Below are 24409 nucleotides of genomic sequence, written 5' to 3'. Positions count from 1 at the left end.
TTCAGGGCTTCCTACTCGCCTTGGCCATCTTAGCTTCAATGTGCTGGGGGATAATGGCTAGAACTCCTATGATTAGGGCAGACAGAAAGCTCTTTAAGAATTACCACACTCAACTGGCTCACTTAGAGACTACATGCCCCCTATCTCTGAGTTGAGATCTAATCCCTAAGATAAGGTTCTGTTTTAGGGTTAGATATTTTCTTCTGTTTACTAAGTAAATGAATTTGATTTAGAACAATAGATAAACTAAGGAGACAAACTCCACCCAACCAACCTGCATTCCTGGCTTTAGTATTTATACTTGTTATCCACAAAATCCTTTGGTTGTGGCCCTATATTTTGGCCAACGAAAAACTTTGTCTCCCTCCTGGATAGTGTTGGTCAAGTCCTTTCTCTGTTTTGTTAAACAGTTGGTGTAATACAAGAATAATTAGTTCTTTAAATGTTTGAAAAAATCCAGTTGTAAAATATTTGTTTCAGAGTATTTTGGGAATAGATTTGTGTATGTAATTTGTTCATATTCATTATAATTTTATGGTCTCTAAGGATAAATTCAATATTATTGCTTTCAGGTTTCATTTATGAGTTCTTTATGCCTTAGTATATAATAAACTTTTTGAAGATTCTGTAAGATGTTGAAAAAATAAATATAACTTTTATGATTCTAATCAAGATTGCCCTAGGTCTGTCATATATAGGTTTTGAAATTGAACATTCTTTTGAGATCATTCTTCTATGTCTTTGTCAGATTTATTGAAGTGTGAAAGTGGCACACTGAAGTCACCAGTTATATTATCTAAATCTTTTTGGAATTCAGTAAACTTTTCCTTTAAGTACTTGATATTTTGCAAATTAATGCTTATATATTGATTTTTGTTTGTTAATGGTGTCTTTGGGCGTAATATAGTTTCACTGATTGTTTTGCCTATGTTTTTGGTTGCATTGTCTGAGGTCACTACTTAAAAAAACAAAACAAAAAGAATAACAAATTTTACTCTAGCCTTTTACTGTAAATACGTATGAATCTTTGTTTCAAATGTGTTTCATATAAAAAAAGAATGGATTATCTTTTCCCCAAAGCTTTCCCCTTTTCCGAACTTGCATAGTAGTATTGAAGGTACCATCATCCCCCCAGTCATACCTAGCAATCTCTAGGTATCATTTTTGACTCTAATTCCTTCTTACTCACCTCATATTCAATCTGTTGCCAAGTCCCGTCAATTCTGCCTTAAGTCTCCAATACTCCTCCTTCTCTCCACGGACACAGCCACAACCTTGGCATAGTTCTTATTGTCTCATTACTGGAATATTCCCTTCTATAGTTGGGATTCCTACCTTAAGTTTCCTCAAGTCTGTTCTACTCCTGTCCATCCTCTACTCAGCTGTCAAAGTGATCTTTTAAAGCACAGGTCTACCTCTGTCAGTGAACTCCAGTGCTTTTCTATTGCCTCCATGATCAAGTGTAAAATGTTATGTTTGACTTTCAAAGCCCTTCATAACCTGGCCCCCTCCTACTTTTTCAGTCTTCTTGCATCTTACTTTTCTCTACATATTCTGATCCAGTGACTCTGGCCTTCTTGCTGTTCCTCACACAAGACACTCCATCTCTCTACTCCGTGCATTTTCACTGCTGTCCCCCATGCCTCTTTCTTACCTCTACCTCTTGCCTTCCCTGGTATGATAGGACTAGGGATCTCTCATTACCCAGAAATAGGAATTGTTGTTGTTGTTGAGTCATTTCAGACACTTTGTGACCCCATTTGGGGTTTTCTTGGCAAAGATACTGAAGGGGTTTGCCATTTCCTTCTCCAGTTTATTTTACAGATGAGGAAACTGAGACAAACTGGGTTAAGTAGTTTGACCAGAGTCACATTGCTAGTAGCTGTCTGGGATCAGATTTGAACTCTGGAAAATCTTTTTTCCTGATTCCCAGCCCAGCCTCGCTGCAGAAATGGGGATTAGTTTTTCCTAAAGGACTGCTAAACTGTCTCGGAGGCCTGATTGACTTTTGTCTTACATAATGCACATACTTGATCACTTAAGGGCATAACAATTCCACCCAAATGGAGCTGGGTCCCTTTGATTTGGTGGATGTTAGAAGAGCAAATGAATTACTCTATCCTGTCCTTATGGCTTGGGCAACCATAGAAGCTAAGTGCCACTTAGTTTATTCTAATTGTATATCCTTGGTGACTGGCTCCATGTAGAAGATCTGGCTCACTTTGGGTTGGGTGAAGGGAATGAGCAGAAGAGTACCCAGAGGGCCTCTGAGGAGCCTATCCAGATATACTCAGCTGGAGCATCTACTCTAAAGTCCAAGTGTCAGGATTCATGGGCGCTGATGAGCCTTTGCCGGTGGGTCTGTCAGATATTCAGCTTGTGGCAGCAGGGTCCTGGTCCCAGGGAAGTTTGACATATTTGGCACCATGATTGAGCTGCCTTCATATCCTAGAACTTCCTTACATTGTGATGACCATCTTCTCATACAGGTGAGTTCCATTTTGGGGATAATCCCCATCTAGCTATGCTTCATTCCCTTTTTTGCTCCCTCCCTTTCCAAATTTTGCCACCATGACTCCCCTGCCTTCTCAACCTAGGACTTCTGTCAGATCTTGGGACCTTCTCACCTTAGAATATCCCTCTGTCATGCTGTCCCCTTTTCCCCATCATTGAAGTCCTTCTGGGACCTGCATTTGGGGAATGGGCTCAGGCTAGCCATACTTTATCCTGACCCAGTTGTTGCTGATTCTCTAGCCTTTACTACTATGCCTCTTTAGCTGTACCTTTTCTCTTGTCCCCTTCTTGGCTCCATTTTATGTGTTTTTTTTCCTGTTAGAATGTAAACTCTTTGAGGGTAGGGCCTTTCTTTTTGTTTGTCTCAGTATCCCAAGATTTTAGCACAGTGCCTGGCACAAGATAATCACTTAATAAATGCTTTTCAACCTGTTGAATTAGAACAAAATAAACTTCCTTTTGTTAATTGTTCATTGACTTGCAAATGCCTCATTTCTTCCCAACATCAAAACTGAACTAACAGACTCTTGGAATTAAACTTGCCCCCAACATCTGGATTCCTTCAAGTCTCACTCCATCTCCTGAAAGAAGCTTCTCCTTGGCCCCTTGATACCAGTACCTTCTCTCTGTGGTTACTTCTAATTTATCCAGTAAATCTCTTATTTGTGCATAGCTGCTTGCATCTTGTGAGCCCCTTGAGGGATGGAGCTGGTTTTATCCTTGTACACCTAGCACAGTGCCTGGCACCTAAGAGGCACTTAATAAATGCTTATTGACTTGAATTTCAAATTTGTCCCCTGATTTCTATAATTTCAGGCAGTTTTCTTGTATGATTCCCTGAAACATGGCATCTGGATTTTTGTTTTATCCTTTTTTTTCCCTCAGTGGCCAAAGTTCTTAGATTCTGTCTCTAAGCTCTGTCTTCTGAATTTTTTTTTTTAATTGTAGATATCCCATATTCTTTTAATTTTCCTAGCATTTGAGTTTGTCTTCCCTAATTTTTTTTGTTATATAATCAAATCAAATCTAGATAATCAAATCATCTCTTATATTCTCTTTTTCAGGGAATCCACTTAGTGCTTTAGCTCTTGAGTCTAAGCAGCAGGTTCTCCTCCAAGTTTTTCATTGAGATCTCTAATGTCATTTCTCTTCTTAGGCCTCACAATCACTTTTGGAGTTTTTGTGGCTGTTGCATTTTATTTTGAGGGGTGCTTCTAGTTCTGTTATTTCAGAATTATTTTCTTCATCTTTAGTTTGTGCCTGACATTACCTTATTTTGCATTTCTTCATTGTTTTTGTGGCCGTTTTCTTTGTTCATCTTTCATAATCTTTCCTCTTTGACGACTTCTTTCACCGTATATACTTCTTTAGTTTATTTGATGCATTACCATGTTTCGGGAGGTGATCAGAGGGCATAATCACAGCCTTTCTCATTAGCCATATTTCTGGGAGCTGTTGTGAACTAACTTTTGGAAAATCAAGACATATGTTCATGTTGGGCTTTGTGCCTCTCCTGTTTACCCAAATTCTTCTAATATGATTACGAAGGGGTCTAATATTACATGACCATCATCATAATGTTAATCTCATTTATATTTCTCCTTGAAGTTTGCAAAGAGATTTTTCTACAAGAACCTATTAAAGAAGAAGGTACAATTATTATTATCACTATTGTACAGATAAAGAAATTGGGGTTTCATAGAGGTTAAATATTGCCTATAATAATAAAGTTAATTTATGATGAAGCTGTCCTTATTCCAAATACATATCTTATCTCTCCCTATTAGGTTTTGAAATAATAGCTGACATATAGTGCATTTATAGGTTGTAAAACACTATACCTCATTTGATCTTTAGAATGATTCTATGGGTATTATTCCCTTATTACAGATAAGGGAATCTTGAAAAATTAAGCAACTTGCACAAATTCAGTCTGCCCCTGTTCGAGGCAGGATTGGAACCTAGGTCTTTCCTGATTTCCAGGTCCTTTACTCTTCCCACCATGAGCACTACTCTGCCCTTACTCAATGGTAGGAATTGAGGTTTGTTTGTTTTATCTTTCATTTATCCTTTGTACTTACATTGTGCTCCATGATTATTGTTATTGATCGAAAAGAAACATGGAAGTATTGCTATTCTTTGGTTTTTGTCTGAAAGGACAGAATGTGCAGGCTGGGCCTTAGTATGACAGATATAAACGTACTACAACGAGCATTTATTAAGTGCTATTGTGCTTATATACAACATGATGTATATAAGGTCCCTTTAAGATCTTTCGGTTGAATGAGGGGATGGCAAAAATGCAGATAGCTGTAATATAAATATTTCATGATAAATGAATTAGAGAAGTGCATCTCTGAGTGACCCCTATGCTCAATCTCTTTCAGTGAAAGGGGCCATAGAGATGAAGTGGTTCCATTTGGATATTACGGAAGATTGTAGGCATGGTAGAAAAAGAAGAGGGATATTAAAGATGTTCACACTATTTCTTAGGAGAAAATCACAGAGAAGAGAATCATAGAATCGTAACTCTAGAGCTGGAATGGATTTTGAAGGTTGTGAATGTCAAAGAACATTTTACAGATGAAGAGACTGAGACCCAGAGAAATTAAGTGAACTGCTCAGGGTCACTTAACCAGTAAGTATATGAGGCAAGACTTAAACTCAGATCTGCCTGACTGCATGGTTAGTTCTCTCATGCTCCTTTTCTCTAATACAACAGACATCTTACATGATCTCAAATGTGTACATGCCAATACATATAATATAGATAGTTTTAAATTATTTTTATTGAATTTTAAAATTTTAAAATGGAATTTTAAATTCAAACACATTTAAGGAAATTTAATGGTAAAAACATCAACAAACTTTGGGATCAGACTCACATCTGAAATCACACAGTGGCAGGCTATATCTTTTCCCAAAAAAATGTCTCTCAAGGTCCCATCTGGTTTTAAATCTCACAATGTTATCATCTAAGAGAAAAGTTAAAGGAGTAGTACCAGGCATATGAGTGTATATAAATCCATAATCCTGAAGGTGAGGGTAATTTTGGAGAGCACTAAAAAGAACCATAAATGATATGGCTATGAATATGAGCAAAGACTAGAGGTTGACCATCTTGATGGGTAATTTATTAATTAAATACCTATATGCATGTAATTAAGGTACTTGTTTAGTACTGGGGAAATAAAGCTGAAAACATCAGGTCATGGTATTTGATGGTATTTGATCTGAAGAAGCTTACAATCCTATGGGGGCTATAAGAAGTGTGCACTAATAATTGTGATAGAAGACAAAATGTGTCATGTGCTAATAAGTCCAGATAAAGTAGTATGAGAAATTTGAGGGTGAGATTTATTTTTTTGATATACAACTACTACTTCTGCATACTTTTATCAGTTATTTCCCCCTTTCCCTGATGTGACATGTTATTTATCTATAGAATTTAATTTTTATAGTCTTCTTGTAAGTTCAGTTTGGGATCATCTTAGTCATTCTCTGATTTACCTTTGACTTTTAAATAGGTTTTTCCTTATACTTTGTACCCTGTCCCCATCATCCTCATTAGATAACCTTTCATTTTCATTATATGCCTAATGTTTTCCATTGCCTTATTACTTCAAACTTTCAAAACAAATGGGAACATGATCACATGGTAGATGTAATAACACAAAAGGAGTCATACTTTACCAATGGGCAACTCTTCTGGAAAAGCTTAAACACAGAGTAATTGAAGTATGTTAAATGCTAGCCTAGACATGCCTACTTATTTACATTTGGAGAAATGTTTCAGTTAGCAAATTTAACGGATCCTTTTCAGTTAAGTGTCATGACAGGAAATCAATAAAAGAACTACATGAACTAAGTAGCTTGAGAAGCTAAGTATTAGTATTCCCTTGAGAGAAATGGCAACCTGAAGTAATAAGGACAGATTTCCACTTTTAATTTCCTAATCCATGGCACTATATATAGTTTCTCTTGTCTTTTGAACTCCGTCAAAAAAGAGGGAAAATTTCCAATACCAATTCTTTATTGTTTGGCATTTCTAAATCAAAATGATTTCAAATACTGAAGATAAGCCTACAGTCAACCCAAGACTGGCTTAGTCCAGACTTAGTGCAGATTCTGGTCTGTGGCTGGGGGTCTTGTGAAGAGAAAGGGGGGGGGCGAACTTGTCTAAAGCATCTTTTCTGATCCTTGTTGGCCATGATTTTGGTGACACTACATTGATGTAGTGCCTGTTTTCTGGAAGTATTTGTTGCAGCTGCTTCAAGGGAGTGACTGTGAATTGGTCCTTGTGTATGGAGCAACCACAGGTAAATGGGCCTTACAAGAATTATTTGTGTATATGCTTCTATTTTCCTGTTGTGTGTGTTCCAGTTTATTTTTATATTTGCTAGAGAGATAGGCAAAGCACCGATTAGGTGCTGACTCTGTGTTAGACTTTATGCTAAGCACTGAGGCTATAATACAAGCAACATGGTGAGAAAACCTGAGTTGTAATGGGGGAAGACAGCACCTAAATGGGAGCCAGGAGGGAAGGGGATGAGAGGAGAACATTGAACAAAAAGAGCAGCATGGTTTGCAGCTTGTGTTGAGGAAGTCTGGTGGAAGCCAGAAGCAAGGTAAAGCAAAAAGACCACCTATCCAAGCTCGGGGTGATTCCAGAGACAGAGGGTTGGGGGCAGGGGATGATGGCCTGCGTGGAGGTGGCACGGTTTGCAGCTACTGGCTGAGAAGTGGGACAGAGGTCTGGTTTTGGGCAAGATAAGGCAAAATCTCACCTATGTGAGCCAAGGGTGTTTTTATCTAGACCTGTGACTTCACTAGCACAGGGAACTTCTCCTGGGGAAACTCTTTCCACAAACACAGATGAGCAGTTGGCCTGTAAGATTAAGTGCCTGCTCACGGTCACATAGCTCTGTGTTAGAGGCCAGATTGGAACCTAACCTCCTGCCTCCAAGGCCAGACCTCCAGCAACTCTGCTAGTTTGCCTTGAACAAATGGTTAAACCATAAACTCCTATTTCCTTTATAAACTGCCCAAATCTAGAGAACAATAATAATGATAATAAATGACATTTATTATATCACTTCAAGGTTTGCAAAGTACTTCACAAATATCTCATTTTATTCACACATCCACCCTTGCTATCCCTGTTTTACAAATGAGGAAACTGAGGCAGACAGAAGTTAAGTGATTTGCCCAGGATCACATAGACACTATGTGTCTGAGGGAGGATTTGAACTCAGGTCTTGCAAACTCCAGGTCCAGGGCTCCATCCACTGTGCCACCTAGATGTTCTATGCAGCAAAGGGTACTTGCTCAAGGTCTACAGGCTCTTGGGCATTGTCCATAATTCACATCAGAAATGGTATTTTCTCCAGGGGTTGACAATATGATCCAGCCCCAGGAGGAAAGAAAGGAATGAAAAACCAAAGAATTTATCTTGAAAATTGAGAAAGGAAAAAAAATAGGGTGAAGTCCCAATCCTTTCTGTTTTCTATTTCACTTGTCCTTATAAACTCTCTAAAACATAGGTCTTAGGGACTATTTTGAGTCACTCATTCTGGTTTCAAGGCTCCAGAAACAAAAGGGCATTGACTCTGAGGTTAAAAAAAAAAAGTTTTCCTAAAATAGAAAACAAAAATGCCACCGCTCCCACATAGTTTCACTTAAAATCAAAATGAAAGAAAAAACTTTGCTTCTCTTTACTTCCCCTTCCCCCAAGAAGTGATTCCTTCTTCTCATTTAGATCTGTTTCTTTCTCTGCCTTGTTCCATCTCAGAAGTTCTGGCTTCTCAATTAGACTTCTAAAGACCTATTACTTCTCTTGCTATCATATTTCCACATGACCAGAGAATCATAGAACCATAGAATTTCAGAACTAGAAGGAATAGGTCCTTTGGTCGAAATATTCCCATGATGGACTGCTTACTACTTAAGTGACTTTGGGCAAGTCACTTAACCCTCAGTGGCCTCAGTTTCCTTACCTGTTATTGCAGGAAAGATCAGAAAATATCTAGCTGGCTCTGTGAGTGAGAAGGTAAAGGAGAAAGCTGACTGATGTTTACTTGAAGGCAGAGTTCATTCTTACCTGCCTCAGAAGGAGAGCAGATACAGTTTACAGAGGTGGATTTCAGAAAACCATGAGAACATTTTCTAAAGACGGGCAGCCTTATTTACAAAGCAAAGACTTAATCTGGACACTTTATTTAGTGGCATGTCCTAGAGCCATTCTCTTCCTTAAAGAGAAGGGAGGCAAAATTTCACTTGGGAGTTTGTAGAACAGAAATCATTGTGTCCAGTAAGTGATGATTTATGATTATGAGTTTCCAGACTAAGTGGAGCAAGTGGCATGCTGGGAAAGTGCCATTGACACTCCACCCACCCAAGCCTCCCCAGGCAAATGTTTGACTCAGCTTCTTTCCTTTAGGGTAAGGATCTAGTTGAAATGCAAATGCCCCATGGGAGTTGAAGCAGTCACTGACCCTTGGGCGGATTTGTCCAAGATTTCCCAGATCTTGTTTTACGAGCAGATTTAGAGAACAGGGAGGAGGTGTAGCTATAGTGAGGGGAGGGCACAGCGCTAGGGTCAAGAAAGGATTGCTAATGAACTTGAGGAAGAGCAATCAAAGGAGAAGTTGAGAGTGTTAGAAACATCTCTGCTTGATTTGTTGTTGTTTGTTTTTAGTAGGGCTGGTAATGCACCTTGGACTTTAGGGCAGGACAGTATTAAGTGGAAAGTAAAGAGTAAACTCTGAATATAACTCTGCAAAAACCTTATATTTTGTTAGTTCTCTCAAAGTCTCAGGAGATCTTTTCTTTGTTCTGCCAAAAAAGTGATTGAGGAAGCTTGGACAAATCACTACATCTTTTTGGTGTCTTGATTTGCCCATGTGGCATGGTGGCGATGATAATACTGTGTACCTTTGAGGGAACTTGTGAAGATTAATGAGCTGATGTTTCTAAAGCACATTGAGGTAGATGAAAGAAACTTTAGAAGTAAAAAAAAAAATTATTGGAATGTTATAATGATATGCACATTTTAAATTTGTTCCTCATCCTTTCTGTCATGCATCCTTCATAATTACTGAAGTCTCAGAGTACCATTGAGGACATTGTTAAGGACATTATTACTCCAGTTTAATAAAAGTTAAACAGAATTGTAATAGTCCAGCTGTTGAAGTGGTGTGTTCTGGAGAGATCTCGTTAAATTTCAAGATTGGTAATGACGAGCTGATCTCAATGGTTAGATAAGCACTATAGCTTAGTTGATCTAAAACTGGCCTTAGTTCAAGTTCCGATCCAGATGATACAGGCCTTGTGGTAGGCTACAAGGCACATCTTCTCAGTGCCACCAGGCAACTCTCTCTGACTGTGAGAGAACTACTCCCTTTCAGCTTTGGTAAAGGGAGTTTTCCCATCAGGAATCTCCTATACCAATTAAATCTTACATTTGGTCCAAAACCAAAAATAAACTAAAAACCCCAACCAAATCTTCCATACTGAGAAAACAGTCTCTTGTAGGTCTGTTTTTTTCCCCTATCAAATGCTGTTGACATATCTAAGTTTATTGTTATTGTTCAGTTATTTCAGAGGTTGTCCAACTTGCCGTGACCTCATTTGGGATTTTCTTGGCAAAGATACTGGAATAGTTTGCCATTTCTTTCTCCAGCTCATTTTACAGATGAGGAAACTGAGGCAAACTGGGTTAAGTGACTTACCCCAGGTCTGATCAGCTAGTAAGTTTCTGAGGCCAGATTTGAATTCAGGAAGATGAATCTTCCTGACTCTAAGCCTGGCACTCTATCTGTGAACTATGATGCCCCCTAACTGCCTCAGTCTAAGTTTATACCTGGCATTTATTATCATATTTGCTTTCCTACCATCTTCATGTTATTTTTTTGCTCTGGCTCTCTGTCTCTCACTCTGAGGCTCTGCCCTCTGAATGGCAAAGTTATCCATAACTAACCAGACCAATAGATATACAGTATTGCTTCTCTCTGGTCATCTTCATGCCATGTGGGCATCCCTGTACCCTTTCTTCAACATTGTCCCCACACCACTCAGTTCCATATCTAGTTTTGTGAATGTAATCAAATCAATACTGTCATTTCTGAAAAGGTCGTGTCAACTCATTGCTCTGTGGCTTAGCAATGGTAACATCACGTGACCTCCTAGTCAAAAATACCCCTCCTTGGTCACCACTCTTTTATATGTGTTGTCTTTCTTTATTTGATTGTAAGCTCCTTGAGGGCAAGGACTTTTGTGTTCTTTTTTATGTTTGGATCCCCAGCTCTCAGCACAAGGCTTGGAGCATAGCATGCTCTTAAATGATTTCTCATTCATTAATTCATCAAATGCTTTTTAGAGCTTTATTTAGTTCTATCCAAGTAGAAATCTAGAAAGAAAAGTAAAACTTAGCTTTATAATTTTCATTTATGCTCCACTCAACTATTTATTGTTCTAACATAGGTTTTTAGTAAAAGTTTGATTATCTGATTGGTGACTAATTATAATATTTTTTATTCTTACGGCATAATAACATAGTTCAAATAGTCCAATTCCATCATATTCATGTATATATCAGAGATGCCTAGATTAAATAGTCCTGTCTTTTCTTATTTTTTGTGTTAATGTCTTTTCTAATCCTACTGTCTGAACTTCTAAGAAAATAATTTTAATTGTATGTTTCCCCCTTACATATGACTTCAAAGATAATAGACTAGTTGCATTTTAGTGAATTGGATATTATACATGCATATTAATTGTGTATGTATTATGCACTAATTGTGAATGTGCACATATTAATTGTACATGTACACTATTACAAGAGAACACAATTAACACATATTCATCAAGGACCATGTACTTTCCTAGGTGCTGAGGATATAAAAACCTTGAAACAGTGCCTACTCTCAAGGAGCTTACCTTGTAATGAATGAGCCAACATGTTTTTATATAAGCACCAATTATATACAAAATGAAAACATGGTGGTTTGGGGAGAGGATTCTCCAGACGCTTGAAGGATCAGGAAAGACTTTCATACAGAAGGTGATCCATGAGCTGTGTTCTGAAGAAAGTTAGCAATTTGAAAAGGCAGAGATTTAAAAAGAAAAGCATTCTGGGTCTAGGGGACAGTTAATGCAAAACCCCAGCAACAGGGAAAGGAAGGTCATGTGTGAGAACAGCAAGTGGGCAGTGTAGCTGGAACATATGAGAGGAATGAAGTATTAGGAAAGAAGACTGGTAAGAGAGAAAGAGTTAGGAAGAGCTTTACATGCCAGACAGAAGAGTTCAGGTCCTAGACAGAATAAGAGAATACTGAGGTTTATTGAATAGAGTTATGAATTGTTAACTGACACTTTGGCAGTTAAATTGAGGATATATTGGGGTGGTGGAGGGAAGGAGACTAGAGGCAGGACAGTCAATTAGAAAGACTATTACAATGGGTCCAGGGAGAGGTAATGATGGTCTGAACTAGAGTGGTGACCAGGTGAGTAAAGAAAAGGAGATGTATGTGAAGAGATGTCATGGAGATAGAAACAAAAGTTTTAACAACTGATTGGATATGGAGAGTGAATGAGAGGGAGGAGTCAAATAATGCTGAGAAAAATGGTGGTGACCTTGGTAGTATTAAAGGTCAGAAGGGGAAGAAGGTTGAAGGGGGAATAAAATGAGATCTGGTTTAAAATATTGAGTTTTCCCCAATTTCTCAGTTAGGGTCTTAAGGTTGCTCTCAGTCTCCAAGTTCCGAAATAAAGGACCTTCAATTTAAAAAAAAATATTAAGTTTTATATGTATCGGGGATATCCATTTCAAAATATCCAATAGGAATTTGCTAATGTGGGACTGGAACTCAGAAGAGACACTAGGGCTGGATATATAGTTTTGGGAGACACCTGCATAAAGTTGATTATTGAACCTATGGGGGCTAAATGATTCTCCAATTAAGATAATGTAGAGAGAGAGAATGGAGGGAAACCCAGGACAGAGCCTGGAAAATGTCAAGGGGTTATGAGATGAGGAGGAAGGAAGTAGAGGGAGCTCAACAAATGTGACCTCAGTTTTCTCAGTCAAATAGGAGTCTCTTAGCAGAGATGGGGAGTGGAAGCAATGCTGTAGGTCCCTTAAAGAGAGAAGAGATGATTTAAAATATAAATTGTGGTGAATGGAATAGAAGATCAGTTAGGAATGAGTAAAAATATTGGTTTGCTACATTTAAGGCCCAGTTGAGATTAGAAAAATTTATAGTGGACTTAGCAGTCATCCTCCAGCTGTCACTCAGGAGAATGTGAGTAGGTGTAGAGGAAGCAAATCGTGGAAGTAAAGGGTTGTCATGTCTACCTTGTTGGCTTCACACCCCCTTTCCCATGGCTCCTACATGGGGAAGCATGAATAAGAGATATCCAGGATAGGTAGGTATGTCTACATGATGAGATCAGTGGGTGTATTAATGAATTTTCTTTGGCCAATCTATTTCTTTTTAGGAAAGAGATTTTTTTATGTAGAAAAGAAAAAAATACTAAACATTTTAGATATCTATTCTCATAAGAAAGAAACATAAAAGAGATTTTACCAAATATCCTTACATGTTGGGCATTTGCCTCTTCAAAACCAGGGAGATTTTGTCACCATTGCACATTAAAATCTTGTCTCTAATCTCTGTCTCTCCTCTTTATCTCCTTGTCTCTCTTTTCCTCTTTCTCATCTTCTTTTCTCTCTCCCTTTCTCTCCTCCCTCTTTCCAGCTTTCTCCCATCACTTACAGTGTCATTTCTCTTCTTGTTTTTTTCTTTCTCTGAGAACTGCTTTCTGATTCTATTTCTAAAGGTACATTAGCTTGCATTTGGCAAGCACCATTTCTCCCCCACCCCCGACTCATCAATAGCTCTGACTTCAACATTATTTATTATTGATCATTGATCTAATGCACAAAGATAAGCCTGGAATTTGGCAACCACACAATGTTCACCATTGTGGCACTTCTCTTTTACTGGGCAAAACTTTCCCAGAAAGAGGTAGGAAAGAAAAATAAATGTTTACATGTTTGATTTTCAGTCTTCTTATGAAATACAGTAAAAAGAAAAAGACGTTAAAGTGTAGACTTTTATTAGATGGATTCGTTATGCCACGAATCCTTTTCTTAAATAGACACCTATTGTCCCTCATCGAGACAAGGGAGTATATAATAGTAGTCAACATTTATATAGTACCTATTATGTGCCAGGCATTGTGCTGATACTTTGCAATTATTATCTCATTTGGTGTTATTATGATCCCTATTTTACAGTTAAGGAAACTGAGGCAAACTGACTTGCCTCATAACCTAGTTAAACATCTGAGGTTAGATTCAAACTCAATTCTTCCTGACCCTAGGACCAGTGCTCTATCCACTGCATACCCTACCAGCCTCTATTTGTATTTTTCATTTGTATTCCGACATTTAGAAAAGTACTAGACCCATAGCATCTATACAGAAGGAGGAAGGAAACAAGTATTTATTAAGTGCCTATAGTAGACCAGGAATTACGCTAAATGTTTTACATTTATCATCTCATTTGGTCCTTAAAACAATGCTTGGCTGTAGGTGTTATTATCCCCATTTCATATATGAGAGAACTGAAGCAGACAGAGGTTAAATGTGGCCCAGGGTCACATATGCCGAGAGTTAAAACCAACAGTTGTGAGATAAGCTGGGATCAACAGGAAAACATCTAAAAATAGCTAGCCTTTATTTAATAGTTTAAAGTTTTCAAAGGGCTTTACATGTTATCTCATTTGAGCCTCTTGTCCCAGTGAAAGGAGATATTATTATCATCCTCATTTAACAGATGAGGAAACTGAGGCAGACAGGTTAAGTGACTTGCCCAAGGTCACACGGCTAGTAGGTGACTGAGGCAATATTTGAAGTCAAATTTTCCTGACTCTAGGCTCTATGCTATACTGATTCTCTCTGTTCTGTGCTTTTTCTACTAATGGCTGCCTATATTAGTTTGTCAAAATCTTTGCCAAAGGCAACATTCTTTTTTGACAGTAACTTGGTAACCACACTCCTTTAAATATAATATATTATTTAATATAATATGTAAGCCATATATTAATAATAACATTATGTAGCACTTTACAGTTTTCAAAGTACTTTAAAATATCTCATTTTATCCTTATAACAACCCTGGGAGGTAAGTGCTATTATCATCCTCATTTTACAGATGGGGAAATTGAGGCAGACAGAAGTTAAATGACTCACCCAGGGTCATATAGCCAGCAAGTATCAGAAACAGGATTTCAATTTGGGTCTTCCTGACTCTAGGTCCCAGTGCTCTCTCTATCTACTACACCACCTAGTAGCCTTATATGCTCATTGCTCTATACCTTGACACCATGTTTTTACGCAACTCAACTCTGGGGATGATGGTTTCTATTACATAGGCCTATAACCATTCCTAGCTACCAGTTAATGGTGGTGTTTTGTATGGGTTACTGGGGATTTAGTAGATATAGTTCAGGATTCAAGTAGGTCCATTACAGTAAGACCCATGAAATATGATGTGACCAACTAGTAAGGAGAGTAATGTTAGCCAATAGAAAACAAACCTCAACACATGTGTCATTGAGAAGGGGCCTATCAACCAGTCTTCTATTTCTCAGGAACATCTATCAATCAATATGAATGTTTTGAGTAGATGGCAGACTTGATACCTTACACTGAAGGGCTCTTTAGGGGTACAATGTGATAGTAAACTTCTCATTGAAATGCCATTTCTACTATTCATAGCATAATTTGAAAATTGGCCCAAGGATAAATGCTTCGGGTAGCTGTTGATGCTAAGAACCAAGGTCTATGTGGTAGGTGCAGGGAATGACTAGAAGCAGAAACAGTTATGTAATATGGAATGTTTTGGATGCATGTATGTAACATGTAACAATTCTGTTCTAGGTGACAGAGTGACCCAGTCGTCTTGGTTGCAAGAAGTCTAATAGTTATGTTCAAGGACACATTTTTAATTCTCTTATTGAGAATACTTTGTCTTAGAAAGATAGCTCTGTGCCTAGGAAAATATGACTAATGCAGTATAGAAATGAGAGAGAATCCAGGAGTCCTTTGGGTGCTATAGGAATGGAGACTGGAGAACCAGAAAATATATTGTAGAAGTAGGTTGGTGGTTTTGGCTATGGTGGGTAATCCATTAAAGGGGAAGAAATGCATTAAACTTGGACAGAGAGTTCTCAGATTATCTATCCTCAATATTGGGGCAAGTCTGTAGGAAAGTCTGGGGTTACCAATGTCCATGAATAGGGGTAGTCAACAGGTGATGCGATAGGAGCTTATTTCACAGGAGGCTTCTAAAATACATAGGACTGGGCATACCGGCAAGTTGCTTAGGTTAAAAAAAAATGAGTTTCACAAATACAAGATAGGGCAGCCATGGCTAGGCATCAATTTGTCCTAAAAAAACAAACCTAGGGTTTCATGTACTACAAACATAGTATGAGGTAAAAGTGTGGTATGGTGACCAAAAAGAGCTATGAGATTAGAATGTATTAAGAGCCATAGAGTCTGAGAGTAGGGAGGCACTATCTACATAGTGTACTAGTCAGATCCCATTTGGAATAGTGAATTAAGTTTTGGGTGCCACATTTTAGGAAGGAAGTTGATACGTTGGAGTATCCAGAGAAGGACAAACAAGCTGCTGAAATGTCTTGAGACCATCCATATATTTTAAGCCTAGAGAAGAGAAGATTTAGGAAGGTGGCATGGTGGTTCTCTTCAAATATTTGAAGGACTGTCCTGTGTTGGATTTTGCCCCAGAAGGCAGAATAAGGAGCAAGGAATGAAGGTTCCAAAGAGGTAAGACTAGGCTTGGTTTAGGGAAACATTTTCTAACACTTAGAACTACACTAAGTTAGAATAGAGATGCCTCAGGAGATAGTGAGTTCCTTTTTACTGGTGGTGGTGGTTGTTGTTTGTCCTTCATTCTAGGAAAGGTGATGTCATGACATGCAAGTGAATTAGATTTAAGTGAGGAGGGCTGTGCAAAGTCACCAGCCTCTTTCCTGGAGCCATCCAGGTCCAGTGGTGAGATGTAGATCAGGAACTGGAGATGGCCCTGGATGCAGTGTGAGACCTTGGCCTTTTTAAGCTAAGTATTTTAACAGGTCTCAGTTTGACTGAGGCAACACCATTCAGTGATTAAGGCTAGGTAAGAAATGAGGCTGAGAATGGCCTCTTTACCTGTTTAAAAAAAAATCAATCTAGGAGGCAAAGACTCTCAGGGTTTCTGGTCCAAACAGAAACAATTGCTATTTAAATTCACTCAGGGCCCAACAATGACCAAGTGGGGCTTCGACTGGGACCTATTGTTGGTTAACCAATGAAAGCCAGAGTGATTTGGCTTTTTACTGGAGTCTTCAAGGAAAGGCCAGATGATCAGTTGTTGGATAAGCTGAGGAGGGGATTTTGGTTCAAAAACAAGGTGGACTGATGATCTAACTCTGATTCTGTGAGCACACAAGCAATGTGTAGGTGCTTCCAGGTTCTTCTGGTTGATATGGATTACGATGGGGTCTATGCTTTTTCAAGATGATCTCTCCATTCCTCAAATGTAGGGTTTACTGTGAGCAGCTCCTTCTTTCATATAATATAGTTCTTTTCCACTAAGATCAACTTGCTGGAGAAATATTTGTAAAGCTGTGGAGAACAGACCCTTCTATGTCACTGTTGACATCAACGTCTAGAAGGAATTGTTTGAGGTTGTGGATAGTTCAAGATGGCGGTAAAGGTAAAGTTCTTAATATTAGTGAGTGTGCTGTTCACCATCAGATGTCCCATGGGAAGTTTAGGAGTATTGAGCAGAAAGTATTGGGGGTGCTTACAGAAAAAAAAAAAAGACCTCAGGGATGTAGTAACAGTAGGACCTCACAAAATTGAGGAATTGCTATAGGACCCTTGTAGGGGTCCCCACTGTGGTATCCTCTCCACCTTATATGGATCCACATGGACTCCCTAGTAGTTTATTATATATATCTCTTTCTTTTCATATTGACATTTCTTCAACTTGGCAAATGGCTGGAATGGCATGGTCCTTAAGGACAGCCTGAACCAATTTGGCATGCTGGCTAGGGTCCCAGAAGTAGATGAAGACAGCTTCAAGATAAATCACAGTTCCATCAGTAAGGAAGATCTTGAGCTCCAGTGGCTTCATTTAAGCTAATTCATTGTGGACAGGGACAGCCAAACCCTCCAGAAATTGATCCACCAGGCCAGGAGTTTTCCATCAGAAGTCTTGACTTATACTCTGAAGAGGAGCTACAATATAGTTCCTCTTATCCTTGCTCAAGCTGACTAATTCAAAATTTGGCAGTTTCTGAGAGAATGAGGGGAGTCAACAGACTCCTTGAGATCCTCTAAGAACTCCTATCTATATTTTCCAAGAGGATGCTATTACCCATTAGGTAAGAGGTAACTTAGTAGGCAGCCTATACTCTTGGGAGTGATACAGTAAGTCACTTTAGCTTAAATAGTGGTGTTTCCCTGAGAGTAGAGATGCATGACTAATTTGTACTGGGCCAGAAACCTGTCTGCATGTGAAAAGTACCTTGCAGAAGTATAACTACAGTGGGGTTGCTGAGAACTAGAAGTGATCCCAAAGCTAGGAAGTTCACGTCAAATATTATTAGATGACTGTAGGAGGAGGCCACTTGGGGATTCGTTTCATGACTTTCCTGTCCAAGACAACCTTTTTTTTCATGGTTTCATTGACTTGACCATGGACCCTCCTTATTCTGCTGCCTCAGCATTTCTGTGGAACCAAACACAAAACAGGATGTATATCATGGGTACTAAGGGAAGAGTGAAGACAATAAGTGCCCCATGAATTCAGAGGAAGGAGAGATCATTTTGTGACTGAGTTTTCAAGGAAAGTTTCCATGGAAGTGGTAGGACCAGAACATATAAAATTATATGTTATATAAAATCATGTATAAAATCATCCACTAGATCCAAAGAACTGATAGGAAGAAATATTTCATAATGCTTCTCCAACTAGACTCACATGGCCATATTTTCCTGAATTACACAATCTGAACTGAAGTCCACTGATCATTTTGAGTACCATGGGAGAGGCAGTGTGTTCTATAGACACTCAATCTCACTAAAGGATGGCTAAGTTCATAAAGTTCAAAGAGGTCTTGAGGAGTCCACTGAATATTGTGGAACCCACGATGCTAGGTGTTGAGTACAGTTCAATGTTGAGAGGTATGAGCATGTGAGTTGTAAGGTGGGCTGTAGGGATGGGTTGCTCTGTGTGGTTTGGTGGGCTGGGGGTTCTTTTCGTATTGACATTTCTCCAACTTGGCAAATGGCTGGAATGGTATGGTCTTCTTACCCATAGAATGAGTTAGGCTCAGTATGGCCCTGCTCTGGAGTTAACCAGATGCAGTATATCCTGAGCTGCTCAAGCTCACCCATGTCAGCTGTTATGGTAATAGTACTTAGATTGGAGGAGAAATGGAGGGAACAGTGAAGCATTTACCAGCACAGCAAAAGGGAATCTTTGTAGTCACGCTGATAGATGAGTAGAACCTAACTGGGAATTCTAGTACTGGGGAAGATTCAGTTGAGTTAAGTTAGACGTAAGGAGAAAGAGATTCGGAGACACCACCAAGATGCTTTGTATCACTATCGCCATTGAGCTTGGGTGAGCTGTAGAGTATGAGTCCCCAGGGCAAGATCTATAGGGAAAAAGAGGCCACAGGAGAGGGATGTGATGACAGCGAGATCCTTGGGAGGAAAGAGATTGGACTGCAGGAAGGAAACTGTCCTCACCAAATGTCAGTGCCCTGGAAAGGGGAAGTATACCCCCGGGCCCCTCATTTTCCCATGGCAAGTTGTTGCTCTGCAACAAAGCCCCAGTTAACCTCTATTATTTTAGTTTCTAAAAATGAGTCAGGTTAGTTTGCTAGGAACTCATCTGTGGCCTACTTCATCACAAATAAACATGACTAAGCCTTCAAAAAATGATCAACCAGATGTATTACAAGACAAAGTTTGACTTAGGGGCCTGAAAGAGGCTTCTACAAAGGGTGTTCTACAAAGGGGTGGTTTCACATTTTTTCTTGAGTTCCTGGAAGAAATGATCCTAATAGTCCAATACATGCCTATTTCTTCATGAGGTAGGGAGTAAGTAAGAAACTTGTCCAACCAAGTAAAGTACTGCAAAGGCCACTTTGTTCCAAGCTGTGGAGTATACCTGGGAGTGGGAGTCCATAAACTCATATTAGGCCAGAAAACCTGGTAGGTCCTTTATCTACCTGCAGAACCATTTTAGTAGCCTCAGTGGTGGAACTGGTAGGCAGAGCAACTAGTTCCAAACTGATGTAGGAACCAATTTGTTTATTTCCTGGAAGACCTTGGTCTTACTAGGCCCTGTTTCCTCAACTGTAAAATGGAAGAATTGGGTCTCTTTATTTTGGGTTAAGCAGAATTTATTGGGTCTCCATCATGGAAGTGATTAGGGGGAAGTAACAAGATAAGGGAAAGATAACAAACTTGGTGGAAAAGGAGGTATTTCAAGGTAGAACACAGAAAAAGCAAAACAGAATACTGTGTTTGGATCAAAGCTACAAGAGTTTTGAGAAGGAGCAAATTCAGAGTTGTGAAACTGTAATTGAATTTTAACTTCCTTTCTTATCTTTTTTTATTTTGTTTTTAGGCTAAACTAAAATGAATTGTATTTCTAATTATTTTATTTTTCCTTTTTCAAGTGCTAGGTTTAATGTAGTCAAAGTTTTTTATTCCCTAAATATTCACTCTAATCAACAATTTTTACCTTCATTAAAATCTCATCATTCCTTTAGGATTTTTAGTGAGGCTAATAATGTCATCTGAAATGTAAGATGATTAGGGAACTTAGCTATTCTGGTAGACTTTTCTTCTCATTTGACTGTTAGGGAGATCTTTTTCAGAGACTAGGAAGTTAAGTATTTTGGTGAGATATTTCCAGTTATTCTAATCACTCTCTTGTCAAACATAAATGTCAACTTGACTGCACTTCTTTTTTTTTTTAAACACAACAATTTTAGTAATATGAACAGAACCTTTAGAAATGAAAATGAAACTTCAGTCATTAACATGAAAGTGTTGCTTCAGGAATCAGAAATGTAGGTTAAACAGAGAAAAGCAGATGAAGCCACTATTCTCTAGTGCCCTGCTAATTCTTATAGCACAAATTGTGGTTGGTGAGCAGAAGTGAGCTCCAGATTTTGAACTCCTGAGGGATGTGTGATGACTATTAAGTGTGCCCTCTTGGGAAGGTGGATCTATAAAGATAATACTAGAAGGTATAAAATCCCATCTGTGTGCCCCCTGAAAAACAAGGATTAAACAGGGATGAGAAGGGGATAATGAAATCCAGAGACCTCTTAATTTCATTGCATTCAATTCAACAAACATTTAAGTGCCAACTGTATACCAAGCCTTGTGGATCCAAGACAAGTAAACAAGAAATTGAACAGTCTCTACCCTGAAGAAGTTTTCATTATACTTGCATTCATCTTGGAATAGAATGGAGGTTCCTGGATTTGCAATAGGGAAGACCTGGCAAAACCTGCCTCAAACATTTCTTAGCTATGTTGTGTGACACTGCAAATCCTTTAGCTCCTCTGGACCCCAGGTTTTTCAATCTGTAAATGAAAGGGTTGGTCTCCATGACCTCTGTGGTCCCTTCCAGCTCAAAATCCATGATGCTGAATCTATGTTAATCAGTCAACCATTTTATTAAGCATGTCTACCATCTGCCAAGTACTAGGGGACAGAAAGACAAATGAAATTGTCCTCATGGAACTTATGTTCTATGGGATATAGACTCCTAAGCCGAGGTCTGTGAACTTGTGTTTTAATATTTTGATAACTATATTTCAGTATAATTGCTTTTCTTTGTAATCCTATGTATTTTATATTGTGCATTTAACATATTATTCTGAGAAGGGATCCATATACTTCACCAGATTTGCCAAGGAAGTCCACGGCACCCCCCAACCGCCATTAAAAAAAAGGTTTGAGAATTGCTGCTATAAGGGGTCACTTATCTCAATCCCATTGGTAAGGTGAAAATATAATTGGGCAAGGTGATATAATATGATTTATTATGTGATCGTCGAGGAACTTTGAAAGCAAAATGAGGTCTAAGAAATAAAGAGGTAAGATAGGGGAAACTTTATGCCAGAAAGGAAGCAAAAGCTCAATATCTATTCATTTTAGTAGAAATACAACCTGAAAAGCACAGGCAGGTGAGAGCAATGCAGAAGGGAAAGACCCCGAGCTGTTACAAAGTGCAGGACCGTAGTCCAATTTGATAACAAGAATGTGTTTTCTGTGCAAAAGCAGTAACGATGGGGCAATCCTGGGATCACAGCAAGCTCATTCTGGGGCCTCACCAGCACTATCTAGGTGGGTTCATTGGGCCACTGTTTCTCCACTCCCCAACACACTTGAGACAAAGATAGGAAGTCCCCCTCCTCCTTAAAAGTGCTTTGTCATTTCTTCTCCCTTAACTGAAATTCCAACCAGGGTTCAGGAAATGCCCTAATGAGCTACTTCTCTTTTCTCTCTCCTGAACTAAGTGGATTCAAACAAGACCATGCTATACATTATTCATGGTCCAGTTTTGAGCTGTGGTTTGTTTCTTTCTCCTGTCCCTTTTTGCATGCTGCTGCTTATGTTCTGGTGGCAGGGATTATGAGTCATTGCTGCTTAGTTGAAGTGATAACAGTGATAGAAATCCAATCAGTGCTGGTAGGTATCTGAACTGACCGGTTAATTTTCTGTACTTTTAAATAAACTGATGACCATTCTAATCAATACCTGTTTTCTGTTGTTGCAATATGTGGCTTGCTTGTAATTCAGGGATCATCTTGAATGTCAAGTAGGCAACTGGATATTAGAGTTGTCAAGCTGTGATTTCCTATAATTTCCTTTAAAATTGATCTTGTAAGTAGCTTTGGGTTTCTTGGCATAATCAAGAATGTGGTGATCTCTAGATACTTAAGATTTTTGGTTACTGAAACAATTTCTTTTCTTCCATTCTGATGTTTACAGGTCTTTGGTTTCTGAAAGGGGAAAATTCTTTGGCATTTCATTTGTGGCAGTGCAATTTATAGATGGTAATTTATGATTACATGTTCATTACTTTGTATTGTTCTGAAATTTATTTTGATGAATTTCTAAAGTATTTAACATCTGGATATATTTAAAAAAAAAAACCTTGGGACATATAGCAACAGACTGCTGTAGAGCAGTAGCAATATGCTTTTAATCTAGAAAGTAAGATTACTGTTTGTAATTGAAGTTTTAAATTAAAATGTTATGGTTAGGAAACAACTTTTGCTAGAAGTGCAAGGAATTACAAAAAATAATAAGGGCAGTTTACAGTTTGTTTTGAAATTTTTTTGTTGTATGATACCTAGGGCCTGTCATATCTATTACAAATATTACTATTTCCCCAGAATTTCTGATTTGAAATGTCAATTTTAGGGCTTAAACAAGAAACCCAAATCCAAACCTGAGGTAATGGTTAATTTCTCTTGGGTGATTTAGTCATTTATTTACTATAGACTTCACTAAATGTCTAACTTTACAAGAAACTTCAAGAATTTTCTCTCCCAAGTCAACAGAGGCAGATGGAAACAGAAGGTTGAGGTTTTTATCTGGAAAATTTAGAATCCCTTTGAACTTGGATTATGAGTCTGAGTTAATATATTAAAAAATAACTCCTTCAAATTGCTTTTTAAAGAGTTAGACATTTTTTATCTTTTATTAGGGAGTTACTTTTAAAAGATCCCCAATTTGCCAATTCACTTTTTACAGTAAAAGATCTTCACATATTTAAAATTGGTATTTCCTGGTAATAACTGATTTGTATAGCTAGTTCTTTGAACCTTGCAAAGTACTTTATATGCTTTGTGATTTCAGCCTCACACCCACTGAATGTTACAGGTGCTGGTATACCCAATTTACAGCTGAGGAAACTGGTTAAATGACTTGACCAGGGCTCACTGTCTCAGGTAGTTTTTAAAGCCAGGTCTTCCTAATTTTAGGTCAAGCACTCTCTGTACTGGATGAGGCTGCCTCTAAAGTTTGCCTTTTAGTTTGTTTGACTGTCAAATTCTTAGTTTCATGAGTAGGAAATCACATAATTCTAGAAACCGGTAACTTTTGTTGAACTGAAACTTGGAGTTGATAGTTAAAAGAAATGAAACAAGCTGAATAATATTCTTGAAAGTAGTTTTGACTATTTTTCTGTGGCACAACACTTTTCTATATCTCTTTCTCAATAGCTGAGGGGGTTAAAAAGATACTTGAATATGGTAAATACAGTTAGAAAAAAGAGAAGGTTTAAAGGAAAGGACTATTGTTGCTTGGTATGGGAGAGAAAACAAGTTAGGCACAAATACTTTCAATTAAGAAAAGGTGATTAGGAGGGAGAAGAAGGTAGGGAAGGAAGCAAGTTCATCCGATAATCTCAAAGAATATTCATACATCTAGAGTTGGAGGAATCTTCAGAGGTCATGTAATCCAACCCTTTGATTTTACAGATGAGGAAACTGAAGCTAAAGGAAGCTAACTTACCCTAGGTCACACAGGGAGTAAACTTGAGGAGTGGGATTTGAAGTCAGAATCTCTGACTCCAACACAATGCTCTTTCCGTTGTACCACGAGATAAAATACTTTGGAATGAATTGATAGTTAAATTTGTCATGAATTTTTTTTTGGAAAATAGATATGAAGAAATGAAAATACGTCAATCAATACAAAAAAAAATGAAACTCCATAGTTTCTGGGCCTGATAAAAACTAGTCTAAATCAGATGGTTCTGCCAGATAACAAATT

General features: G+C 38.3%; 1 protein-coding gene across 6 annotated transcripts in view; it reads left to right on the top strand.

The window, feature by feature from the left end:
* The first annotated feature begins 22139 nt into the window (after positions 1-22139).
* The window catches only part of TFEC (transcription factor EC), a 90257-nt gene continuing 87987 nt past the window's right edge, over positions 22140-24409 (top strand). For 3 of the 6 annotated variants that reach the window (XM_027845046.1, XM_027845044.1, XM_027845040.1), the window contains exon 1: positions 22140-22315. In XM_027845046.1, coding sequence (XP_027700847.1) covers positions 22259-22315 — 57 coding nt within the window. In that variant the 5' untranslated portion in view covers positions 22140-22258. Of the gene's footprint in view, positions 22316-22618; positions 22684-24409 lie in introns of all 6 variants that reach the window. The other 3 variants (XM_027845041.1, XM_027845039.1, XM_027845043.1) reach the window with 2 other exon arrangements.

The sequence above is a fragment of the Vombatus ursinus genome, unplaced genomic scaffold (genome assembly GCF_900497805.2).
Source record: "Vombatus ursinus unplaced genomic scaffold, bare-nosed wombat genome assembly UNPS02014946.1, whole genome shotgun sequence".
Lineage (NCBI taxonomy): Eukaryota > Metazoa > Chordata > Mammalia > Diprotodontia > Vombatidae > Vombatus > Vombatus ursinus.
This window is presented reverse-complemented; position numbering and strand designations above follow the sequence as displayed.